This window comes from Anabrus simplex, chromosome 11, assembly GCF_040414725.1.
Source record: "Anabrus simplex isolate iqAnaSimp1 chromosome 11, ASM4041472v1, whole genome shotgun sequence".
Taxonomy (NCBI): domain Eukaryota; kingdom Metazoa; phylum Arthropoda; class Insecta; order Orthoptera; family Tettigoniidae; genus Anabrus; species Anabrus simplex.
The window spans coordinates 45,271,823-45,293,242 of record NC_090275.1 but is presented as its reverse complement, the minus strand read 5'-3'; the positions used below and the strand labels follow the sequence as shown (position 1 = coordinate 45,293,242).

The following is a 21,420-nucleotide window of genomic DNA, read 5'->3' as shown; positions in this document are numbered from 1 at the left end:
AAACACTGGTACTCTTACGACTAGGCAACCTGAATTTATTTAACCATAAGTATGCTGGGTTAAATCTGTGAAGAACCCAACAAAAATTATGACCTTATATAATGCACATTACTTTACGAATATTCTTCATATTGATAGGGTATAACCCCAATTTCCTTTCATAGTTTAACGAGATAAATATGGTCGGAAAGGGTAATATTACAAAACGAACAAACTAGCAGCATTTAATGCTGAGATCATACGCCACGGGACCATCAACTTTACGTTTAATCCGAGCAGTAGGAACATATCCTTTAATTCGGAAAATATCACATGTATTCATCGGAACTTGGTAAGAACACTAAGCGTACTAACAAGGGAAGTGTCACATCCTGTCACTTTGGTGCCAACCGATATACGCCCAGAGGGTCACATGAATAACTATCTTATATATAATAGACTAATGTACATACCTGCCATCATCTGACAGCCTGGTTAAAAGGGAGAGGTTATACACGTTATTATCGTTCTCTTAATGATTGTGTCTGTGCAGACCATTTTGTTATAGTGATAATTATTATTTGTGCATTCCAAGGTGCATACGAATGATTACTGCATAAGCAACTGCCACCACCAAAGAATGTATTGAAAGGAATAAAAAATAAACAAATAAGAGCGTGAAAAATGCAGCAAACTTCGAATTGCGTGTGTTGTGATGTGAAAATAGTGACAGACAATAGACAGAAAACATACAATAAACAAACCTTGCTTTATTTTTCTGCTTCCTGGCAGTCACTCTTCCCTCTTATTATAATCCACAATACTGCACTTTTGCAACAGAATTAATGCAGTTCATTCTTATGGGAAACTGTACAATTAAAGAACTAGAGAGGAAATAAATAATATACAGTGTGTTTCAAATACATAATCCGCAGTAGCTCTCATTCTGATGCACGAAGCAGCTGCACGCAACAACGTAACGTCGGAGAAGTTGCTGAATGTTGCAGGAGGTTTAGACAACAGGGAACGACGCGTCAGAACTCTGTGTACTGCGCGAAGAACAAACCGTTCTGGAGCGTAAACATTCAATCTATTGCAATACTGAAAGATGCATTATGACAGTTCTTAGAGGGAGGTCCGTTTACTACATACCTGGGTGGGAAGAAGGGAGTAGGTGATATGGTTGCCATGGAAACGTGGGCGTGCCCATTGCCGTTGCCATGGAGATAAGCCTGCTAGCCGGGTCGAGTCGGTTCGTGCTGCCAAACCTCTCACTTCTGAGCGGTCTGAACGAACAAATGAGCCGGAAACGAGGGAAAGGAATGTGGCAGCACCGCGCAATGACACGTGCAATTCTCCTCTCTCAAGCTCTGTCAGAATCAAAGAGGATATAATAGAATGTTTCTATCAATAATACGGCTAGGCCTATAGTAAATGGAACGGCCATATTGACGAACTTGTGGACATATTGTTTGTACAGTGCGAATCTCAGCCGAGTTGCCGGTTATCTCCTGTACACTGAACGGGCTGGTGGAAGATGCAATAGCTGGCTGACCCATATAGCTCACCGCTCCCGCCCCCTCGCCCGCCAGGAGGAAGAAGAAGAAAGCCCACCAGGAGAGGGCTACCCAGCCACTACTTGCGACTCCTCCCAGGGAAAAGACCAATCAGGAGAGGTCCCAGCAGTTAGCAACAAAGAGGAGAGATTAGAACGTCCCCCTTCGTAGTCCATGCTTCCGTTGTATAAGGTGGGGCCATCGTCAGGTAATCTTTGGGCTCTAGGCGCGATGCAGCCTCTGTGCTGGTGACCACCACCATGCAGCTTGCTCAGCACAAAAAGAGACGTCGGTGTGCGCGAACTGAGCAGACGACCATCCGCCCTCTCGCCGCAGTTGCCTCGCCTACCGAGCCATGGCGCGGGCAGGGAGGCCAGTCGCCATGTGTCCTCCCCTTCAACAGGTCCCCGTCCTGGCGGCAGTGCCCGCATTCTCCGGGATCGGAGACTAGGCACGAGGGATCCCAAGGAAACCAGGTTGTGTCGCAGGTCTTAGTACTTCTCGCGGCATGGTTTGGTAGTCGGAATATCTGAATTTCTGTAGCTAAAGTAATAATGCAAATATGTAATTGGTGGAGACTGCACCTTTAAAGGCCAAACTGTGTCGGTAGTATCAGCCGCTTAAGCTACGTTTACACATGAAAAATTCTAGAGGACTTTTCTCGCTTATGAGAAGTAAACATTTTCTTCGAATCATCCCTAATAATCATTTTGTATAGAATATTCGAATCATAAAAGGCGACGGACGTTTTAAGGTACAAGCCAATATATGTTTGCCATTTTCAGTCGTAGTACCATCACACAACCATGACGCTATGACCACAGAATTCAATCTAAGATATGAAAGTAATTTTGGATTTGTACCACGCGAGAGAAGGCAAATCTTGACGTCTGTCAAAGATCCTGCTCCGGTTTCCCAGAGCTTAGACACGACTGTTCAAATTGTGCCGCAACTTCGCCAAGTATTCTAGCGGTGTCTTTCGTTTTACAAGGCATAAACCTAAATTGAGTTCGAGTGCTACCATCAGTCAATCTTGGTCACAGTTTCTCGGCAGTTAAAATGGCATTTGTCTCGATAAGCAAAGCAATGACAATGAACCAAAAACTTTTTTTTTTCGTTCCCTGGTGAGTATGGCGCAGAGCGGTTCTCAACCCTCGATAGATCGCGGCTCGGTAAAGACTAATGGCCCGGTCCCAACAAATTTACTCGCAAAATACGTTTCCAGTTTCCTTAATGTTCATACATTCATAAGTATTGCGTGATCTTAAAATGAAGAAGATGTGACATGCTGACAAAAATAATATTTTCTATAGTGTTATAGTTGTAATATTGAAAGATGTGTTGTGACGATTCTTAGAGGGAGGTCCGTTTACTGACCGCCTGGGGGGAGTAGGGAGTAGGGGTTATGGTTGCCATGGAAACGAGGGCGAACCCTCTGCGGTTGCCATGGAGATAAACCTGCTGGCCGGCTCGTGTTGCTTGGAGTTGCCAAACCTCTCACTGCTGAATTACGTACAACAGAATACAACGGTCTGAACGAGCCAACAAGTGAGCCAGAAGCGAAGGGAAGGAGAAAGGAATTGGCAACACGGTGCAATGTTCCTCATTCAAGCCATATCTGTCAAAATGCTTATTTTAATACGCGTTTAGCACGTTGTAGTTTCTTCAAACCATGATAATTTTAAATTTCATACTATCCCATTCTAGCACCAAGATGTTACACAATTTTATAATGCTGATCATGGTATTATTACAATGATTTTAATGGTGTCAGTCTGAAAGAGAAATGTTACTGGAGAAAATTATCACTATACCTCACCACAGAAGTCAGTAAAGTAGGAACTGAAAGATGTCAACTTATCGGGGAAAAATTGTCACATGCATGTAATTTTATATATAAAATGTATGAATCTCTCATTTCTGAACATAACGACGATAATTACCCTCCTAATAACATTTCCACTGTACAATATTATTTATTCGTAAAAATATTATTTTATTACGGCAAGAAGACTATAAAGTTTGACGCTGTACAAGATTCCACGATCTCGTATCAGGAGATGTGCATTCAAGAAAAACATACGATCTCTCTGCATCTGCCTCAACCGACACGTCGTTGTGATTTATCGAAAGAAAAAAAACAGTCCCTTCTTATAGGACTTAAAAAGAGCACCCACTTTCTGGTAATTTCATATCGATTAACAGCTCGGGAAGAAAAAAGGACAGTATTTGAAGACACTTGACAACTAAGTACAGTACTTTGTCTTACAGAACAAAACAACCATTCACATCCCCTTAGTGTGGTGTAACTTACCGTATACAGGAACTATAGCTGTCGGACATTTCAACATCTTCTCTCATTACAAAGGAGAGCGATCTACCAACTATATTCAGTCAGTTCAAGATAAATACGACAGAATAACGATGTCGCAGTTTGACAAGAACGTTCTGTCAAACTTGACGGATCTAAACTGTGCCGTTAACTACACAATAACTTACGCAGTAATAGATTAGGATGCAAACTTACTGAAGCGAGAAACAATTTTACTGTAGGCTGCACAACGGTTATACTGCAAGTTTTGCATAAGTATTACGGGTATGGCCCATCAGAACTCCTAGAGTTTATGTTACCTTCACTACATTATGGAGGAACGGCAAGGCGACACTCCCTAATTACCAAATTAGTTTGCAATCTAAGCTATTACTGCCTAAAAATCTGGATTTTATTTATGACCAGACGAGCATCTTCTCTGAGCTCAATTGTGGAATCAGGGAGGCTCTGAAATGCCTTGATCACTCTCGGTGAGGTCGATGACAACAAGCTGCACGCCAGCTTCTCTTCCTCTGTTGTGTGACAGGATCTTTATTTATCCTATACCCTCACGCTCTGAGGGTCTTTCTATAAGAAATCAAACAAATCTAGAATTATGAATGTAGGGAACTTTGCACTATTGAAATGAAGGTCATCCCAGACTGAATAAGCGATCCCATGTTTCCAAATTAAGTAGGCCCTACTGATGGGGATTCACTCAAGCCGAGGCACTGGAATTTTGCCCGGTAAATATTCCGGCACAAGGCTGGCGTATTTAAGTACCTTCAAATATCACCGGCATGGGCTGGGATCCAATCCGCCAAACTGGACTCAGATGGCCTCACCTACTCAGTCCATCTTATAAGAATTTGTTTTAATACTGTTCCAACTTGGAGTGATCTTAACAGATGCCAACGTGTTGGCAATTTGTTAGTAATTAATGATTCGTTAACAAAGTCATCTCCGTACAGGTCATGAAGGAGTGGAAGGTAAAGGTTTCTACTATTCCTAAACTCCGCCTTTTCTCCCAGGACCAGGAATTTCCGTAATATTCATTCTTGGTGTAGGCTGTATGCCCTCCAGGGCTATGTTCAACTCCATAAGTGGATACCTCATTTCTTGAAATTTCCAGATTCCTGACGGGGAATAGAATCCACATCTTTTCGGGTGAACCGCACCGGATAGTTAAGAACAATATTATTATAAGGCATTAGCTGGCACAATTTAAGCAACTTCCACCTAATTCCCCTAGGTATGGGGCCATCTGAGTTACTATTTACCTACTTTCTTTCAAGCATATCACCAGGCTCTTTTAACACAAACCCAATTTCCGAATTCCATATTTACAAAGATAAATACATACATAAATAAATAAATTTGGAATATCATCAAACATGAGACGGGCTCTAACATAAAATACTTGGAGACTGCGGTGAAAGGAGTAGTGGTCTTGACATCGACGTGTTTCAAAAGTATAGGTGCAACCTGAAGGGGTGAATAGAGGACACTGCAACGAGGAGAAAAGTTCTAATAAACACAGGTCCGGAAACCAACAGTTTCCAAGATGTGACGTAATCACATTTGTAACTGTTACAACATGGCTCATATTTTATCTTCCAGGCACCAGAAACCACACTGGATATCAGCAGCGTCTTGTATTTTTAGCACCATTTGGAGCAGTTGCCATGGCATCTCACACGTTTTCTACGGAAGCGATGGCTGGCTGTTCAAATGCCACTAACAATGAAAGACGCTGTTGACATCCGATGTGGAGCGTGGTTAAGTGCGTTTACTATCAGATGACACAAAAACATAGTTGGGCACTAAATGGGGTATGTATGCGGACGAGTCCATGTGCTGCAGCGTAAGTGAGAGGGGAGGAACTTTCACTTCCCTGGTTGCTACGAAAGTGTCCACGTCGACTCCTGGTGCACGCTTCGCCAGCTGGCGACTAGGCTTCATTTCGCTCCCAGTAGTACAGCAGTAGTTATCCTCCTCCACAACCTTCCTCCCACTCCTTTCCCCTCCACTCTCGTGGCCTGACGCAGATTTGTGCCAGCAGTAGGGTAAAAAATAGGCACTATGAGGTTAGAATGCGAAAGTATTTGAACAAGGCGCAAGTATCATCTAGTCGCCCTACAGTTATGTAGGTGAGTTGCATATATTTTAGGGGTTCTGATAGTTCAGATTTATAGTATCTATGCAAATCTCACTGCAGAACTGTTGTGCGGGTAGAAAACACTTGCGCCTTGGTTAAATACTTTTGCATTCTGAGCCTAAAAGTCTTTCCCTGGCTATCAGATAGTAATAGCACTCTACATGGAGTATTATACAGCATGAACATCATTACAAAGATTGCCAACGTGATTACATCATATCTGAGGTATAGTTAGTTTCCAGACCTATGGTAATTAGGATATTTTCCTTGCTTTATTGCCCAGTACGCGCTCCCACAGTGTGTGTCTATCATTCTGAAATATTCTGTAGAAGCTTAAATGATGGATCACACAACCCCATTAAATTACACCAAATCAAGAAGATGTGAACGAATTATCAGAAAATACAGAACTAAAGAAGTGTGTTAATATTACGGTAATTAAATAGTTCTTATTACGAATCGGAAATTTTGCAACATGCAGATACAACAATACTCAAAACTGATTCCCGTAACCAAATCATTCCTAAATTTTCATTCATTTCACAAACCTTCCAAACGTCCTTGGTGCCCCATTATTATGATGACCATTATTTCGTTCACTGTTAAAAGAAGTCACAATTTATCACAAATTAATTATTTTTGATATTAAAAAAACAGAAAGAGCAGAGAAAAAATTCTTAAAAGTGGCAGGAAGCATATGCTATCCTTAAAAGCACTAAGCTAGGCATAATATTAAAAAAAGGCTTCTTTTATTGCGATTTGTAATAAAATTAAAGCATTTCTAGGCAGAAAACCTGTGAACACAATAACATACCTGACTTTATTTTGCCGGCTGTAATAAAAAGAAAGAGAAATGTTCTGTTGGATGTGTGTACATGGTGTGTTCAAAAATATATTTCCAAAAAATGTTTTAAAAATCATATAAAAGATTTCCTATACCAACTTTCAAAGATCGTGAATAGTATTTTTATACTAACTTAACACATTTCAAGAACAAACAGATCTTGTGATACTTAAATACAAGGGCATTTTTAAAGTATAAAATACATATACCAAATAATCCAAAATACTTTTCATACATGGGAAAAATCTTGAAAAGGACATTAAAATCTGAATATATTGCTTCCTTGGCTAGGCAACAGGCAATATGAAAGTGGAAGCTGAAGAAAGGTTGGGGTAGTAGCTGTTTTCTACTATTCTACGTCGAAGGGATCGCTGAGCATGTGATTTATCAAATCATAATTCAATGATATTATGAAGCGATTAAAAGATCACGAGTTCTAAATAAAATAAATACAGTCAAAACCAGTTATTACGTCTCAAAAGGGACCGTTAGTTATCAGTCGTTCTAGATGGTAGTCGCTCGAATCGGTCTTTATTGCTGCTGGAAATGTAATTTTAGTTTGCACACTCATATGGTTAATTAACAGAATAAAGTTGAAACTTCAAAAAACTTGGGTGAAATAAGTACCTACTGTATTTACAATACAGTATTTGTGGAGGGGGACTGAGAGGAATTTTTCTTCTAATGTTTATACGGTATGAACAGCAATATGTCATCAATATATAATATAATAAATGAGGAAAGAAGTAGCAACAATGTAAATTGATCAATAATGTCGCACTCGGTCTTGGTTAATAAATGAGATGTTCTCTCTGTCCTCCCAAATTGTAGAAATCGTTCCTTCGCGAAGCTGACGTCTGTTTCCCCATTTTTGTAATCGCCATATTATTTGTGACTTTTCTTCAATATTGAACACTTTCCCTTTCATTTGCGACATAGCTATACTTCCCTTGACTACTTAACAAACAGACTGATTTGAAATCTACAATCTACTGAAAACAAGAGTTTGAAAATAAGCTTTACATTGTTGTCAGCAACCCCCAAAATAGTAACAAACAAAAAGTAAACATAGGACATTATAGTCGATACATTTCTTCTAAAATTTGATTAAAAATTACGCCGTTTTATACGATATGTCGTAATAAGTGTAAAAAAAAACAGTGTTTATATAGGATTGAGACGGGACCATTAGATATCTCGTTATATCCAATATGTTTTAATAAGCGATGTCGTAATAAACGATTTAAAAAGTGTTTATATAGGATCGAGACGGGACTGTCATATATCTCGTTATATCCAATATCTCGTAATAAGTGATATCGTACTAAGTGTTTTTAAAGAAAGTGTTTATATAGGATTGAGACGGGACCATCATATATCTCGTTATATCCAATATCTCGTAATAAGTGATATCGTACTAAGTGTTTTTTAAAGAAAGAAAGAAAGAAAGTGTCCGGCTCCATGACTAAATGGTTAGCATGCTGACCTTTGGTCATAGGGGTCCCGGATTCGATTCCCGGCAGGGTCGGGAATTTTAACCATCATTGGTTAATTTCACTGGCACTGGGGCTGGGTGTATGTGTCGTCTTCATCATCATTTCATCCTCATAACGACGCGCAGGTTACCTACGGGTGTCAAATCGAAAGACCTGCACCTGGCGAGCCGAACATGTCCTCGGACACTCCCGGCACTAAAAGCCCTACGCCATTTCATTTCATTTTAAAGAAAGTGTTTATGTAGGATTGAGACGGGACTATTAGATATCTCGTTATACCAATATGTCGTAATAAGCGTTTTTGGAAACACTGTTTATATAGGATGGAAACGGGACCATTAGATATCCCGTTACATCCAATATGTCGTAATAAACGATGTCGTACTAAGTGTTTTTTAAAAACAGTGTTTATATAGGATTGAGACGGGACCATTATATATCTCGTTATAACGAATATGGCGTAATAAGTTATGTCGAACTAAGCTTTCTTTTAAAAGTGTATTTATAGGATTGAGACGGGACCATTATATATTTCCGTATCTCGGTATATCCAATGTGTCTTAATAAGCGATGTTGTGCTAAGCGTTTTATTTTAAAAAACAGTATTTATACAGGATTGAGACGGGACCATTAGATATCTCGTTATATCCAACGTGTCGTTAAAAGCGATGTCGCAATAAACGGTTTCGACTGTATATAAAATTTTTAACAATTTTCATGAAAACATCAGGCGTAGAATACGGTTTTTGTAACACTGAACGACACAAACATATACAGTACATAAAATATACTCATAATATTTTACTGTACAAATTTACTCACTGCTTTTTATAGGAACTTACATTTATCCCAAGTGTGAACTACAACGTGATTCATCTCGCACGTTTTTCTTTTTTAACACAGGGTGTTCAGAACCAGGCGCCACGCATGCTCCGCCACCTGGCAGAGCAGGGTTCGAACTGGTATCCAATACTGAAAGATGCGTTCTGACAGTTATTAGAGGGAAGTCCGTTTACTGTCTGCCAGTGTGGGGAGAAGAAAATAGAGGGTATGGTGGGCTGACCCACTGCGGTTGCCATGGAGATAAGTCTGCTGGCCGGCTCGTGTAACTTGGAGTTGCCAAATCTCATTCTTGCTGCCCATTCTCAATTCGCATAATCGCTAGTTCATCCATAATTTCTTAAACACATTTTCTCTAGTAAATGAAATGAAATGGAATGAAAAAATGAGACCAGTGCTTGGGCGGGAAGGATGAAAGGGGGTTAGGGGGCTTCTGGTGATTTTTCAAGTAGCCGTTTAATGGGAAATCCTATTCCGTTGTTGGCAACGCTGATTTACCTCAAAACGTTCGAATTAACCAAGTTTTTTACTATACTCCCAAAATTCCGCTTTTCCCAATCTCACCTCTTTAAATCTCGTATATTATTTTAACAGTTTACCCCCTAGCTGTGAGCCATTACCGTGTTGTAGATGTCTTGAGAGACTGGAGTAATTAACGGAGAGTATTCCCACAAGTGTTACTTGACAGGCTCTTACATCATCCACTAATGAACATCTATTACCACCCTGCAGCTCCGAGACGTGATTTGCTAACTGCGTGTGTATACGAGTTCCACTTATCCGCTCCCTCATGCCTAATGCGTCCCCTCTTTCAATTTCTCACAAACACTATCCTATCCCTCCCTCATCCACTTCTAGCAGTATATTCATCAAACCAAGCACAATGTCAGTGAAAAGTTTCAGTTCTTTTGTAGTTTGTTTATCCTCCAAGTTCGGCCTAAGTGATGGATCATTCCTCTTCTGCAGCCATGCTTGGAAAGACTCAAGAATAGCCTTCCACTTATAAGCAAATCTTTACGAGTGTCACAGTGAAGTGGTGTAATCATTTCCATTAAAAGAAGGAGAATGTTTTAAATTTTCATTAAGAGTATAATAAATCACATCTTTCTATGTATTAAGGAACGTAAAATGAAATCTGAATTAAGGTTATTCAATAAAGTAGTATATAAGCCTGCCTTTCGACACTACAAATTATTATCTATAAAGTAAATGGAAATTCTAAATGGACTGTAAATATATCTTATGAATAGGGCTCGAAAGACCTGTAAAACACCTAATATTATCCAATAAAGGACGTAAAAATGAGACTCAAATTAATTCATAATTTTCATTTTAATTACATATTTTATGAAGGAATGTAACGTTTAAAAATGAAACATTCTGGCGGTATGCATTGTTTGTTGTAGTGTTTGCTTGTTGATGTTTGTCCAACCCTTATCCCATTTCTCTACGTGGTGTGGTATGAGGTGAGGTGAGATGAATTTGGCATGGTGGAATTTTATGACCGGATGCCCTTCCTGACGTCAACCTCGCCAGAGGAGTTAATGTGATGAAATGAATGACGTGGTATATGATACTAGGAAGGGAGAGGGTGAAATCCGGTGCCGGCACATAGCCTACTCCTGTCGAATAGCACCAAGAAGTCTGCTCAAGGCTTAACATTCTCATCAGACGGACGAATCACCCTCAAAAGCGTCACATACCCTCACTCCATATGAGCACTGCGGAGAGGTTTGGAATTTAATCCAGGCTTTTGACACGCAATCTAGTGATTAAAAATTCTGATGGTGAATTTTTTTTTCGACCAACGGGACTCGAACCGACTAACCTCGGTCACCAGGTAGGCTTCTGGTGGTATGCAATATGCAATACAAAGATATATGAGTGAAATACTTCTGTTTTCAGACATTATATATTTTTAGAATAACACCATTTTTAAAAAGGAATTCCATGTTTGTTAGAAAAAGTACTTGCAGAATTTGGAATGAAATATTTTCTCCACTTAAAATGAATTCAGCGAACCCTCAATGGACATCCTGAGAAATAAATTGAGACTACAGTAACTAGAATCATATTTGGCTTAACCACCCTAGGGTTACAGAAATTGGAATTCGGAAACCTTACCTCAGTCGTCTCCAGGTTCTTCGGTGTAAAGAATCGTCGGTTTTCAGACAGCACGTTGCGAAATATCGAAAAACTTCTCTCCCCAGCAAAGGATGTTAAGTGTTCATACTTGAAGCAGGTGAGATCTTTCTCTTCAAAAACACTCCCATAAATATTTTCTCCTTTCAATGTTTCATTTATCTCGCACATAATTTGATACCCCTGGTTTTTTCAAGCACTGGTTTCATTTTAATTTCATTTTTTCTCTTGTCAGATATGGTTCAGTATTCGGGAGATAGTGGGTTCGAACCCCACTGTCGACAGCAATGAAGATAGTTTTCCGTGGTTTCCCATTTTCACACCGGGAAAAGCTGCGGATGTACTTTAATTAAGGCCACGGCCAATTCCTTCCCCCCTCACAGCCCTTCCCTATCCCATCGTCGACATAAGACGGCGCGACGTGAAGCAGATTAAGAAAAGCACCACTACGAACGCTAATGTGAATCTATGCAGAGTTTCACTTAAGCCCTTATAACTACACTCGATGTGGACATTTTTCAAAATGCCTGAGGGTATAGAACCAAGGTACACATTAAAGAAAGAATTATGTAAATATGTTAATTTGGCTAGGATTAGAATAAAAGGAAAGTGAGTAAATAAATAAGCCATTTTAGAATGTTTTTCTGGAACTGCATTTAGGCCGGAAGATATTTTTCGAATATTTTATTTATTTATTTTTATTTTGATAGAGCTATCCAAGATTCACAATTTGAAACCTTTTCTGGGTCCCTTAGCTCTTCAACTTTCGGCACAATTGAGGAAATTGCTTAATTTTACGATTTTCGTAGTATGGGGAGCCCTACTTTGTCTGCTATGAAAGGTTTACAACATTAAGGAAAAGCGAAGTTGGTATCGAAGCCTCCGATATTAATAATGTCACGGAAAAGGACAGTATGTTGTATTGTGCCTCTGAAAGTTCAACATCGAATTTCTCATACACTGTATGTTTATTGCATCCCATATCTTACGTATTGACCCGGTATCGGACGCTAGTTCATTGCAATATATTATATGATAAAGTGGACAGGACACTTTTTAAGGTTGCCTTACGAGTCTGGCGGTGCTTCCACTTACTTGGCTCTTATGTCTGGCCACCCATGACCAACTCTTTCTTTCCTCCTGATCTCGAAGGTGAGTGTGTAAGGCCAAATTAATGTTTTAATTTCCCACCATGTATAACCTTCGCTATCTTTGGCCGATTCCCGAACACCTCCGAGTAATGCAGTCCTCTTCGACTTCTCCCTTGGATAAAAGTGGTTTTTTTTGGCAAGTTGCTTTACGACACAGATAGGTCTTATGGCGACGATGGGACAAGAAAGAGCTAGGAGTGGGAAGGAATCGTTCGTGGCCTTAATGGAAGTACAGCCCCAGTATTTGCTTGGTGTGAAAATGGGAAAAAACGGAAAACCATCTTCAGGGTTGACGACAGTGGGATTCGAACCCACTATCTCCCGAATACTGGATACTAGCCGCACTTAAGCGACTGCAACTATCGAGCTCGGTAGGATAAAAGTTAAGAGGTTCTTATAATCCTGGTCTATTCTCTCTTTATAAGCAACACTCTCATTGTTCTTGGACATCAAGCTTCATCCGGATATTTAGGAAGTTACAGGTTAGAATGCAAAACTAATCTGAATAGTAGGAAATGTCGTCTAGCCTACTCTTCCGTTATGTAGTGAGAGTTACATAACTCTAATAGGCCGGACCCCTAATATGTTACGCAAATCTCATAGCAGAACTGCTGTCCGGGCTAGGCTATACTTGTTACTTCCTGTCCCAATTTTCATCATCAGGGTTCGGAAGTTTATAACCTAAAGAAGTACAAAATACGGAAGCAAATATGCCATAAAAACCTAGATAAATTCGACTTACCGAATTTAGAGATAGGTAGCAAATATGAGAGTACTATTGGCATTAGACGTTTTGAGCACCAGAAAGCTAATAGTGATAATACAGTAGATAGATTAAATCATGCAATCTGACAGAGTTGCAGTACGTTAAATGTTTAAATATATATTCTCATTATATCGCTTTACTGCCGTTACCTTCACTTCAGACGCTTTACAAAGGAGAAGTGTTTCGAGGATTCACTGTAGTACTTAGAAGTGTGACCATTCTGTTGAAGTCCGAGGATTGCGAAAGAGGAAGAGAGCGGTAACTAGACCCGTCAAGGATGCACTGGGCAAGACAACCATGGAATATCCTTGTTTGCTAGGTGCTTCTCACCTAAATATATCCACTGACGTGACATCCTCCTCAATGAGACGTCCGCATAGCAGCTCTTACTCGGAATCAGGCTTTCTAAACCTCTTTCCAATAGAAGGAAAGGTGTGTCTACCACAGTATTTGGAAATCCCGTATTCGAAATTCAACGCAGGTAACATGTATCTTGTTAAAAACGACGCGTCAATTTAAGCAAAAACGCTCAACATATAACCAAATATGACCTTATATAATTAAAATGAGTAAAATAGGACTGAAAGGTCCGAAATATGCATTTATAAGCAACATGTCCGAGTCCATGGCAAAATGGTTAGCGTAATGGCCTTTGGTCACAGGGGTCCCGGGTTCGTTTCCCGGCAGGGTCGGGAATTTTAATCATCACTGGTTAATTTCTCTGGCACGGGGGCTGGGTGTATGTGTCGTCTTCATCATCATTTCATCCTCATCACGACGCGAGGTCGCCTGCGGGAGTCAAATCGAAAGACCTGCACCTGGCGAGCAGAACATATCCTCGGACACTTCTGGCACTAAAAGCCATACGCCATTTAATTTTCATAAGCAACTTAAAATTGCATTAAACGCGGCCAGGGACCGGTCATTCAAACTTATTTTTCAGATTACTGATAAAATAAGCTCAAGAAAGAAATGTGTCATTTCCTTTAAAATCCGAACCTTAATAATAATAATAATAATAATAATAATAATAATAATAATAATAATAATAATAATAATCCTCATTATTCGACAGGTACGAATCCTCCATTTTCCTTACCTAGGTATATGTCTCATACTTGGATGACGCCCTTTACACTGAATCATTAAGACCAAACTCAATCCAGTTTACCACTTTGATATTATCAAGAGCTGCTGTAACCTTGCCTTGGAAACAATTATCATTTAGTGGGAGGAAACTCATACTGTTGTTGAAATGAAAATAAATAAAGTCCTTAACGATCAGGCACACAACTTTTGAAATGTCTGACTGTAACGGTAACATGCAAAAGGAAGTATCTGCAACTTACACAGAGTTGACGTTCGGAATAACTCGGCCGTCCGAGTACCGCCACTGCAGGTCCGTGATGTCCCCCATAGGTGCGTCAGGTCTGCAGGTGAGGAGCATGGCACGACCCAACGGCCATGTTTGTTCCCTGCCGTGTGGTAGGATCTGTAGTCTGGGGGATGAGTTGCCGCCATTATCGTCTTGGCAGAGAACTCCTGAAACATAAAAATAGCAGCATTTAAGCATGAGTATCTCAACCTCATTTTTAAAAAGCGTTCAGTTCACCAATTCCCTCCTCATTTTTAAATAGGATGCCATTCACAGAGTATCTCAACCATATTTTTTAAAAAGGGTTCAGTTCACCAAGTACATCAACAACATTTTAAATAGGTTGCCATTCATAGAGTATCTCAACCATATTTTTAAAAAGGGTTCAGTTTACCAAGTCCAACCTCATTTCTAAATAGGTTGCCATTCACTGAGAATCTCGACCATATTTATAAGAAGGGTTCAGTCCATCAAGTCCATCCTCATTTTTAAATAGGGTGCCATTCACTGATGATCTCAACCATATTTTTAAAAAGGGTTCAGTTTACCAAGTCCATCCTCATTTTTAAATAGGTTGCCATTCACTGAGAATCTCGACCATATTTATAAGAAGTGTTCAGTCCATCAAGTCCATCCTCATTTTTAAATAGGTTGCCATTCATTGAGAATCTCGACCATATTTATAAAAAGGGTTCAGTCCACCAAGCCCATCCTCATTTTTAAATAGGATGCTATTCACTGAGAATCTCGACCATATTTTTAAAAAGGGTTCAGTCCACCAAGTCCATCCTCATTTTTAAATAGGGTGCCGTTCACTGAGGATCTCAACCATATTTCTAAAAAAGATTCAGTTCATCAAGTCATTCAACCTCATTTTTAAGTAGGGTGCCATTCACTGTGTATCTCAACCATTTTTCTAGAAAGGGTTCGGTTCACCAAGTATCTAAAACTCATTTTAAAAAAAGGGTTCACTGAGTATATCAACCTAATTTCAAATAGGGTAAACTTCACTAAATACCTCAACCTCATTTATAAAAGGGTTTAGTTCACCGAGTATATCAACCTCATTTTTAAATAGAGTTCAGTTCAGTAACCATGTTGAGTATTTCAGACACTAGAGCGCTGGCATTCTGAGCTCAAGTCCGGTGGTATCTGGAAGTGCTCAAATGCAGTATATCAGTCTCCTGTCGCTAGATTTACTGGCACGTAATAGAATTCCTGCGGGACAAAATTCCAAAATTTCGGCGTCTTAGAAAATCATATAAGTAGTTAGTGGGGCATAAAACCGATAACATTATTAAATTAATGTGAAAATTGTTAGACTGTGGGATGATAATGAAAATCCACAGCCTGTTTCCAATCATTCGACAGGGTCAGAAATGGAATGAATGAGGCCCCAATCTGGCGGCAGGGATAGGAATTGTGCCGGCTGCCGAAGCCTGTGGCACTTCTCTGGGGCAATGTTTAATGACTGACAGATGAAATGAAATGATATTGAAGAGTGTTGTTTCTTTTGCTACCCCTTTTCCCACATCTGTGAGGTCGCGTGTGCGAACTGTGTCACGCATGTTGATTTAGCCCTGTTTTACAACCGGATGCCCTTCCTGACGCCAACCCTATACGGAGGGATGTAATCACATTTGCGTGTTTCTGTGGTGGTTGGTAGTATAGCGTGTTTTCTGAATGTGAAGAGGAAAGTGTTGGGGCAAACAAAAACATCCAGTCCCCTAGCCAGAAGAATTAATCAGACGCGATTAAAATCCCCGACTCGGGCGGGAATCGAAGCCGGAACCCTCTGAACCGAAGGCCTCAACGCTGACCATTCAGCCAAGGAGTCGGATGAAGGCTTACGGTCTAAGCGATAATAATATTAAATATACATTTAACTGGCAGATAATCCGGCCCCACGGTTTAGGGGGCAAAGCGTCCGCCTGTCACCCGGCACCCGCGGGTTCGATTAGCGACCGGGTCAGGGGATTTTAATTGTAAATGATTAATATCCCTGGCCTGGGGACGGGGTATTTGTGTCGTCCTTAACATTCCTTTCCTCACATTCAACACTCTACACTTCCGCAATTCCAATTACACGCAGGTTCGTAGGTATCATATGGTGCAAGAAGTAGCAAAAGATCTCTAGAGGTCGACGCCACGAACAAATATTTAAAAAAAACAAAAAAACTGGCAGATATTTAGCCCATGGTATAAAATACAACGTACCGTACCTTATATCGATCTTACGAGTTATGGTTGCACGTCGTGTGGCATTGCAGGAGGCGTCCCATTTTTCAGCTTGAGAAATCTGGGAGGCTTTACCTGAGACGAATGTACTAAGCTACACGACCACCCATGTCGCCGTTACCATCCTCGTCTCGCCACTTCAAGTGCTGTAAGGGGAAGGATGACTGATTCAAGGCGAGAATATGTTGCCAAGCATATAGCCTAACAACACCAAGGCATGATTAAGAACAAGACAAGACTGTCGCCACACATCTATACAAGAGAAACCTTCTACAATCCTTCCCATTGAGGAACGCCACCTCGGCCGAACTGGTGTAGTGGGAGGTACGGCTGTTATAGTCCCTTTTTATTCTGGCACGGACTCAACTGACCCCAACAAGAGTTATGCAAGTTTGGGGGCGACACAACACAGGAAACGAAAAGGTCACAGCACTATGACGTCATATTTACATAAAGCGTTTTAACGACTTTACATTTAATTGGTCACTGGCGTCAAACTCCCCTTCCCCTCAATCCTGTGTTTCTCCCTTCCTTCAGTTCTCAGGTCCCACCAGCCAGACTTAAACAACAGAAATAAATAATAATTGAATAATTTATTACGCGCCTTTCATACATTCGATTACTACTTAATCAAGATAACGAGTACCGAGGAAGCGGCTGCACGGTTTGAGTAACGCAGCTATCACCTTGCGTTCGGGAGATAGTGAGTTCGAACCCCACTGTCGGCAGTCCTGGAAGCCACGGTCACTTCCTTCTCACTCCTAGACTTTTCTTATCCCATCGTCGGCATAAGATATGCGAGGGCGAATCAAAAAGTAAGTTATACTTCCAAGATATGGCCATTTGGTCACTTGAATGAAGACTTGATGACCATAGATATATGGGCCAGAAATCACGGTTTAAAATTAAACCCATCAAAATCCCAGGCAATAATTATTGGTTACCCTAAATTACTTTGCAAGCTCAATCGAACAGCGTTACCACAGTTGTCCATAAGTGGTACTCCCATACAGTATAGCCAAAATGTAAGAAATCTTGGCATAATATTTGACGAACATCTGTCCTGGTCTGCCCAAACTATATCTGTGTGTAGGAAAATATACGGAACGTTGCGCTGTCTCAGTAAATTCAAATTAACTTTCCCTTTTAAACTAAAGAAAATTCTTGTTGAATCACTCGCATTACCTCATTTTGATTATTGTACATAGTTTACAACAACCTAGGAGTAGACTGGGGTAGGAAATTACAGTGCGCTCAGAATGCCTGTGTAAGATTTATCTGTGGACTTCGTTACGATGACCATGTCACACCGTCTTACACGCGGCTCGGGTGGCTTCGCCTGCAAGAACGACGCACACTTCATACTCTTTGCTTCTTGCATACTATTCTTAAAAGTTCTCAACCAGCCTATCTCCGTGATCGAATGAAGCTCCTCTCCACAGACCATAACAAAAATACCCGATCCTGCAGCACCATGTGTTTATCCCTTCCTGTACACAGAACAGCAATCTACACGAAATCATTCACCGTTACCGCAGCCCGACAATGGAATCTCTTACCAGTGGACGTCAGAAGCATGTCCAGCAGCTTAGCTTTTAAACATGCCTGTGTCGAAATACTAGGTAAACATGCATGAATCATCAAATTATGAACTGAAAACACCTACTCCTAGCGCCTCTACATCATCATTTCCCTCTTCCTTTCACAGATATTCTTCTTCTTCTTCCTCTTCTTCTACTTCTTACTAATCCTTCTCTTCACCTCTCAACTGAAGGCGATATTTCGGTGTACTGTAGAAATGTATATATTTTCTAAACTTTTTCTTAAGTAGTTGTTATAGTACTCATTATTCATAGTTATATTCTTAGTACTCATTATTCATAGTTATATTCTTAGTACTCATTATTCATAATTATACTCTTAGTACTCATTATTCATAATTATATTCTGCACTTTACGTACGATTTATATTATATAGATGATATGATATATTTTTTTTTAAAGTGTGGTTACTTTTGTTAATGGTATTACTGTTACTATTGTCCATATTATCATATTATTGTCATCAGTAGTTATTATTAAGTGTTCTAGGTTAAGACTGGTTAAGTAAGAAAGGGAGTACATCCCTAACTTTGCCAGGATAAATAAAACATATTACTTACTTACTTACATTTATGAAACCACCTACAGATAGGCAACACAGCTATGGCAACATACACTATAAGGTCACTTTTCCACATTAGTCCCCATTTCTCGGAATGGCCAACAAACTTTTCGATTCCGGATGCGTAGAAATCACCGAGCTCCTTTTTCAGTTTACTGAACGCATGATAATCGCATGGCGCTAAGTCTGGACTGTATGGAGGATGTTGCCATACCTCCCACTTAACCACTGCAACAGTTCTGACGTTTGGCGGGCCGTGTGAGGTGTTGCAATATCCTGCAAAAAGGATCTCGGTGGGCGACGATTATGAAACGATGAGGAGGTAAAAGCAGCTGTATCCAGGTGATTACACAGCATTGGAGGTGATTTCTACACATCCGGAATTGACAAGTTGGTTGGCCGTTCCGAGAAATGTTTACTGTCTCTTGAGGACAATGTGGAAAAGTGAACTTACATTATATGTTGTCAAAGTAGCGTTGCCTATGTGTAGGTGGTTTCATAAATGGCCATAACCTGGAAGTGTAACTTACTTTTTGATTCGCCCTCGTATCTGTGTTGGTGTGACACACAGAAAATAAGAGATAACGAGTTAAAATGCTACCCTCAGAGGTTCAAAACAAGAAACTTAGCGTAGCGAACACAAAACCCTCACAGTGGAGCTGCTTCACTTGGTTCCACCTTCCTTACACAACCACACCCTAGTCAATTTTTGTTTTCTTCGTCCCCGACGATATCAGGCATGAGAAGCCCAGAGAGTCATTTTTCTTAACATCTTTTATGACCATTTCTTTAGCGGATACCTTCATTATTCGAAAGGGTGGACATTTCCCCCCGTTTTCCTATGAGAAGAGAGAACTCGGTAAGTTAGAATGCAAACTAGTTTGGTTAGTAGGAAATTTCTTCTAGCACGTCCTCCGTAACGTAGCAAGACACATAACTTCTAAGGGGTTCTAACAGGCCGTACCCCTAAAGTTTATGCAAATCTCATTGCAGAACTGTTATGCAGTATTGAGAATATACCCTTTACTCGCTTACGTGTGTTTGCGTTTCTAACCTACTGTACCAATGCCTAAATATCCCAGCTCTAATAATAATAATAATAATAATAATAATAATAATAATAATAATAATAATAATAATAATAATAATAATAATAATAATAATAAATCTATAACAAAATAGAGAAAATTGCAGATACGATCGGCAAAAGGCGGGCACAATTTTACGGTCATCTCAAACGAATGGACGGAAACAGGCTGACCAAACAGATCTTTCACTTATTTGATTCAAAACCTAAAGCCACGGCACTTTGGTTTAGAAAGACCAAAGAAGACCTTCAAGTGCTACAGATCACACCGGAAGACGCCTTTAACAGAGGTCTTTTCCGAAAAAAGATAGCGACAAACGGGCTTCACCGAGACGAAAAATCGAAAAGAAGACACGCTGTCCCTTGTACAGAGGAACGCAATCAGGCTCACTCAGAAAGAATGAGGGAATTCTGGACTCAAAAGAATGCAAAGTTCACCGCCAAATTGAGCAAAACTTAGCGTGGTCCTCGATAGTCCCAGCGAATTAATAATAATAATAATAATAATAATAATAATAATAATAATAATAATAATAATAATAATAATTTCGTGTGGCTATTTCTAGCCGAGTGCAGCCCTTGTAAGGCAGACCCTCCGATGAGGGTAATAATAATAATAATAATAATAATAATAATAATAATAATAATAATAATAATAATAATAATAATAATAATACTTGAAGGTGCTCAAATACGCCAACCTCCTGTCAGTACATTTATCGTCACGTAAAATAACTCTTGTCGGACAAAATTCTGGCACCTCAGCGTCTCAGGAAACCGTAGGAGTAGTTAGTGGGATGTAAAAACACATACCATTACTGTATTAAAAATTTTATAGCCACAGCTATCGTGCTGCAGACAATTTCTACTTGACACTATTTGAATTATATGTGTGTGTCAATTTTGACGTTCAGATTTACTCTCGATGAGGGCAGAGAAATCAGAATTCTGTTGGGCGATTCATAATTTAATGTTAAATAAATTTCTGGGAAAGCACAAAATGTTTCACAGCTATCTTTTAAAAGCCGACTTCGGACGTCATAGTGTGTCGAATGAACTCTCCCCCGCCCTTCAAAAAATACGACTACCATCTGCGATCTTGGGTACCAGAGGCTGACATCCTACCACCGGTCCACAGAGGCTTGCCAGTTTATCATGAGAAGGTGGGTTTATGTAAAAAGGTGGTCCAAAGAGTGGAAGACTTTTAGAAACCTATACGGGTAGAATGTAACAACAAGAGAACACTATTCAAGTTCTGTAAAAAATGTTACCTGAGAGGAGACGAATAATTTGATGGGTAATAAGAGAATAGA

At 39.9% G+C, this 21,420-nt stretch overlaps 1 protein-coding gene across 3 annotated transcripts in view; it reads right to left on the bottom strand.

Moving 5' to 3' along the window:
• Fas2 (fasciclin 2) overlaps positions 1 to 14,782 on the bottom strand; it is a 160,367-nt gene extending 145,585 nt beyond the window's left edge. For all 3 annotated transcript variants that reach the window (XM_067155948.2, XM_067155949.2, XM_067155950.2), the window contains exon 1: positions 14,593 to 14,782. In XM_067155948.2, coding sequence (XP_067012049.1) covers positions 14,593 to 14,690 — 98 coding nt within the window. In that variant the 5' untranslated portion in view covers positions 14,691 to 14,782. The remainder of the gene's footprint in view (positions 1 to 14,592) is intronic.
• Positions 14,783 to 21,420: the final 6,638 nt, after the last annotated feature.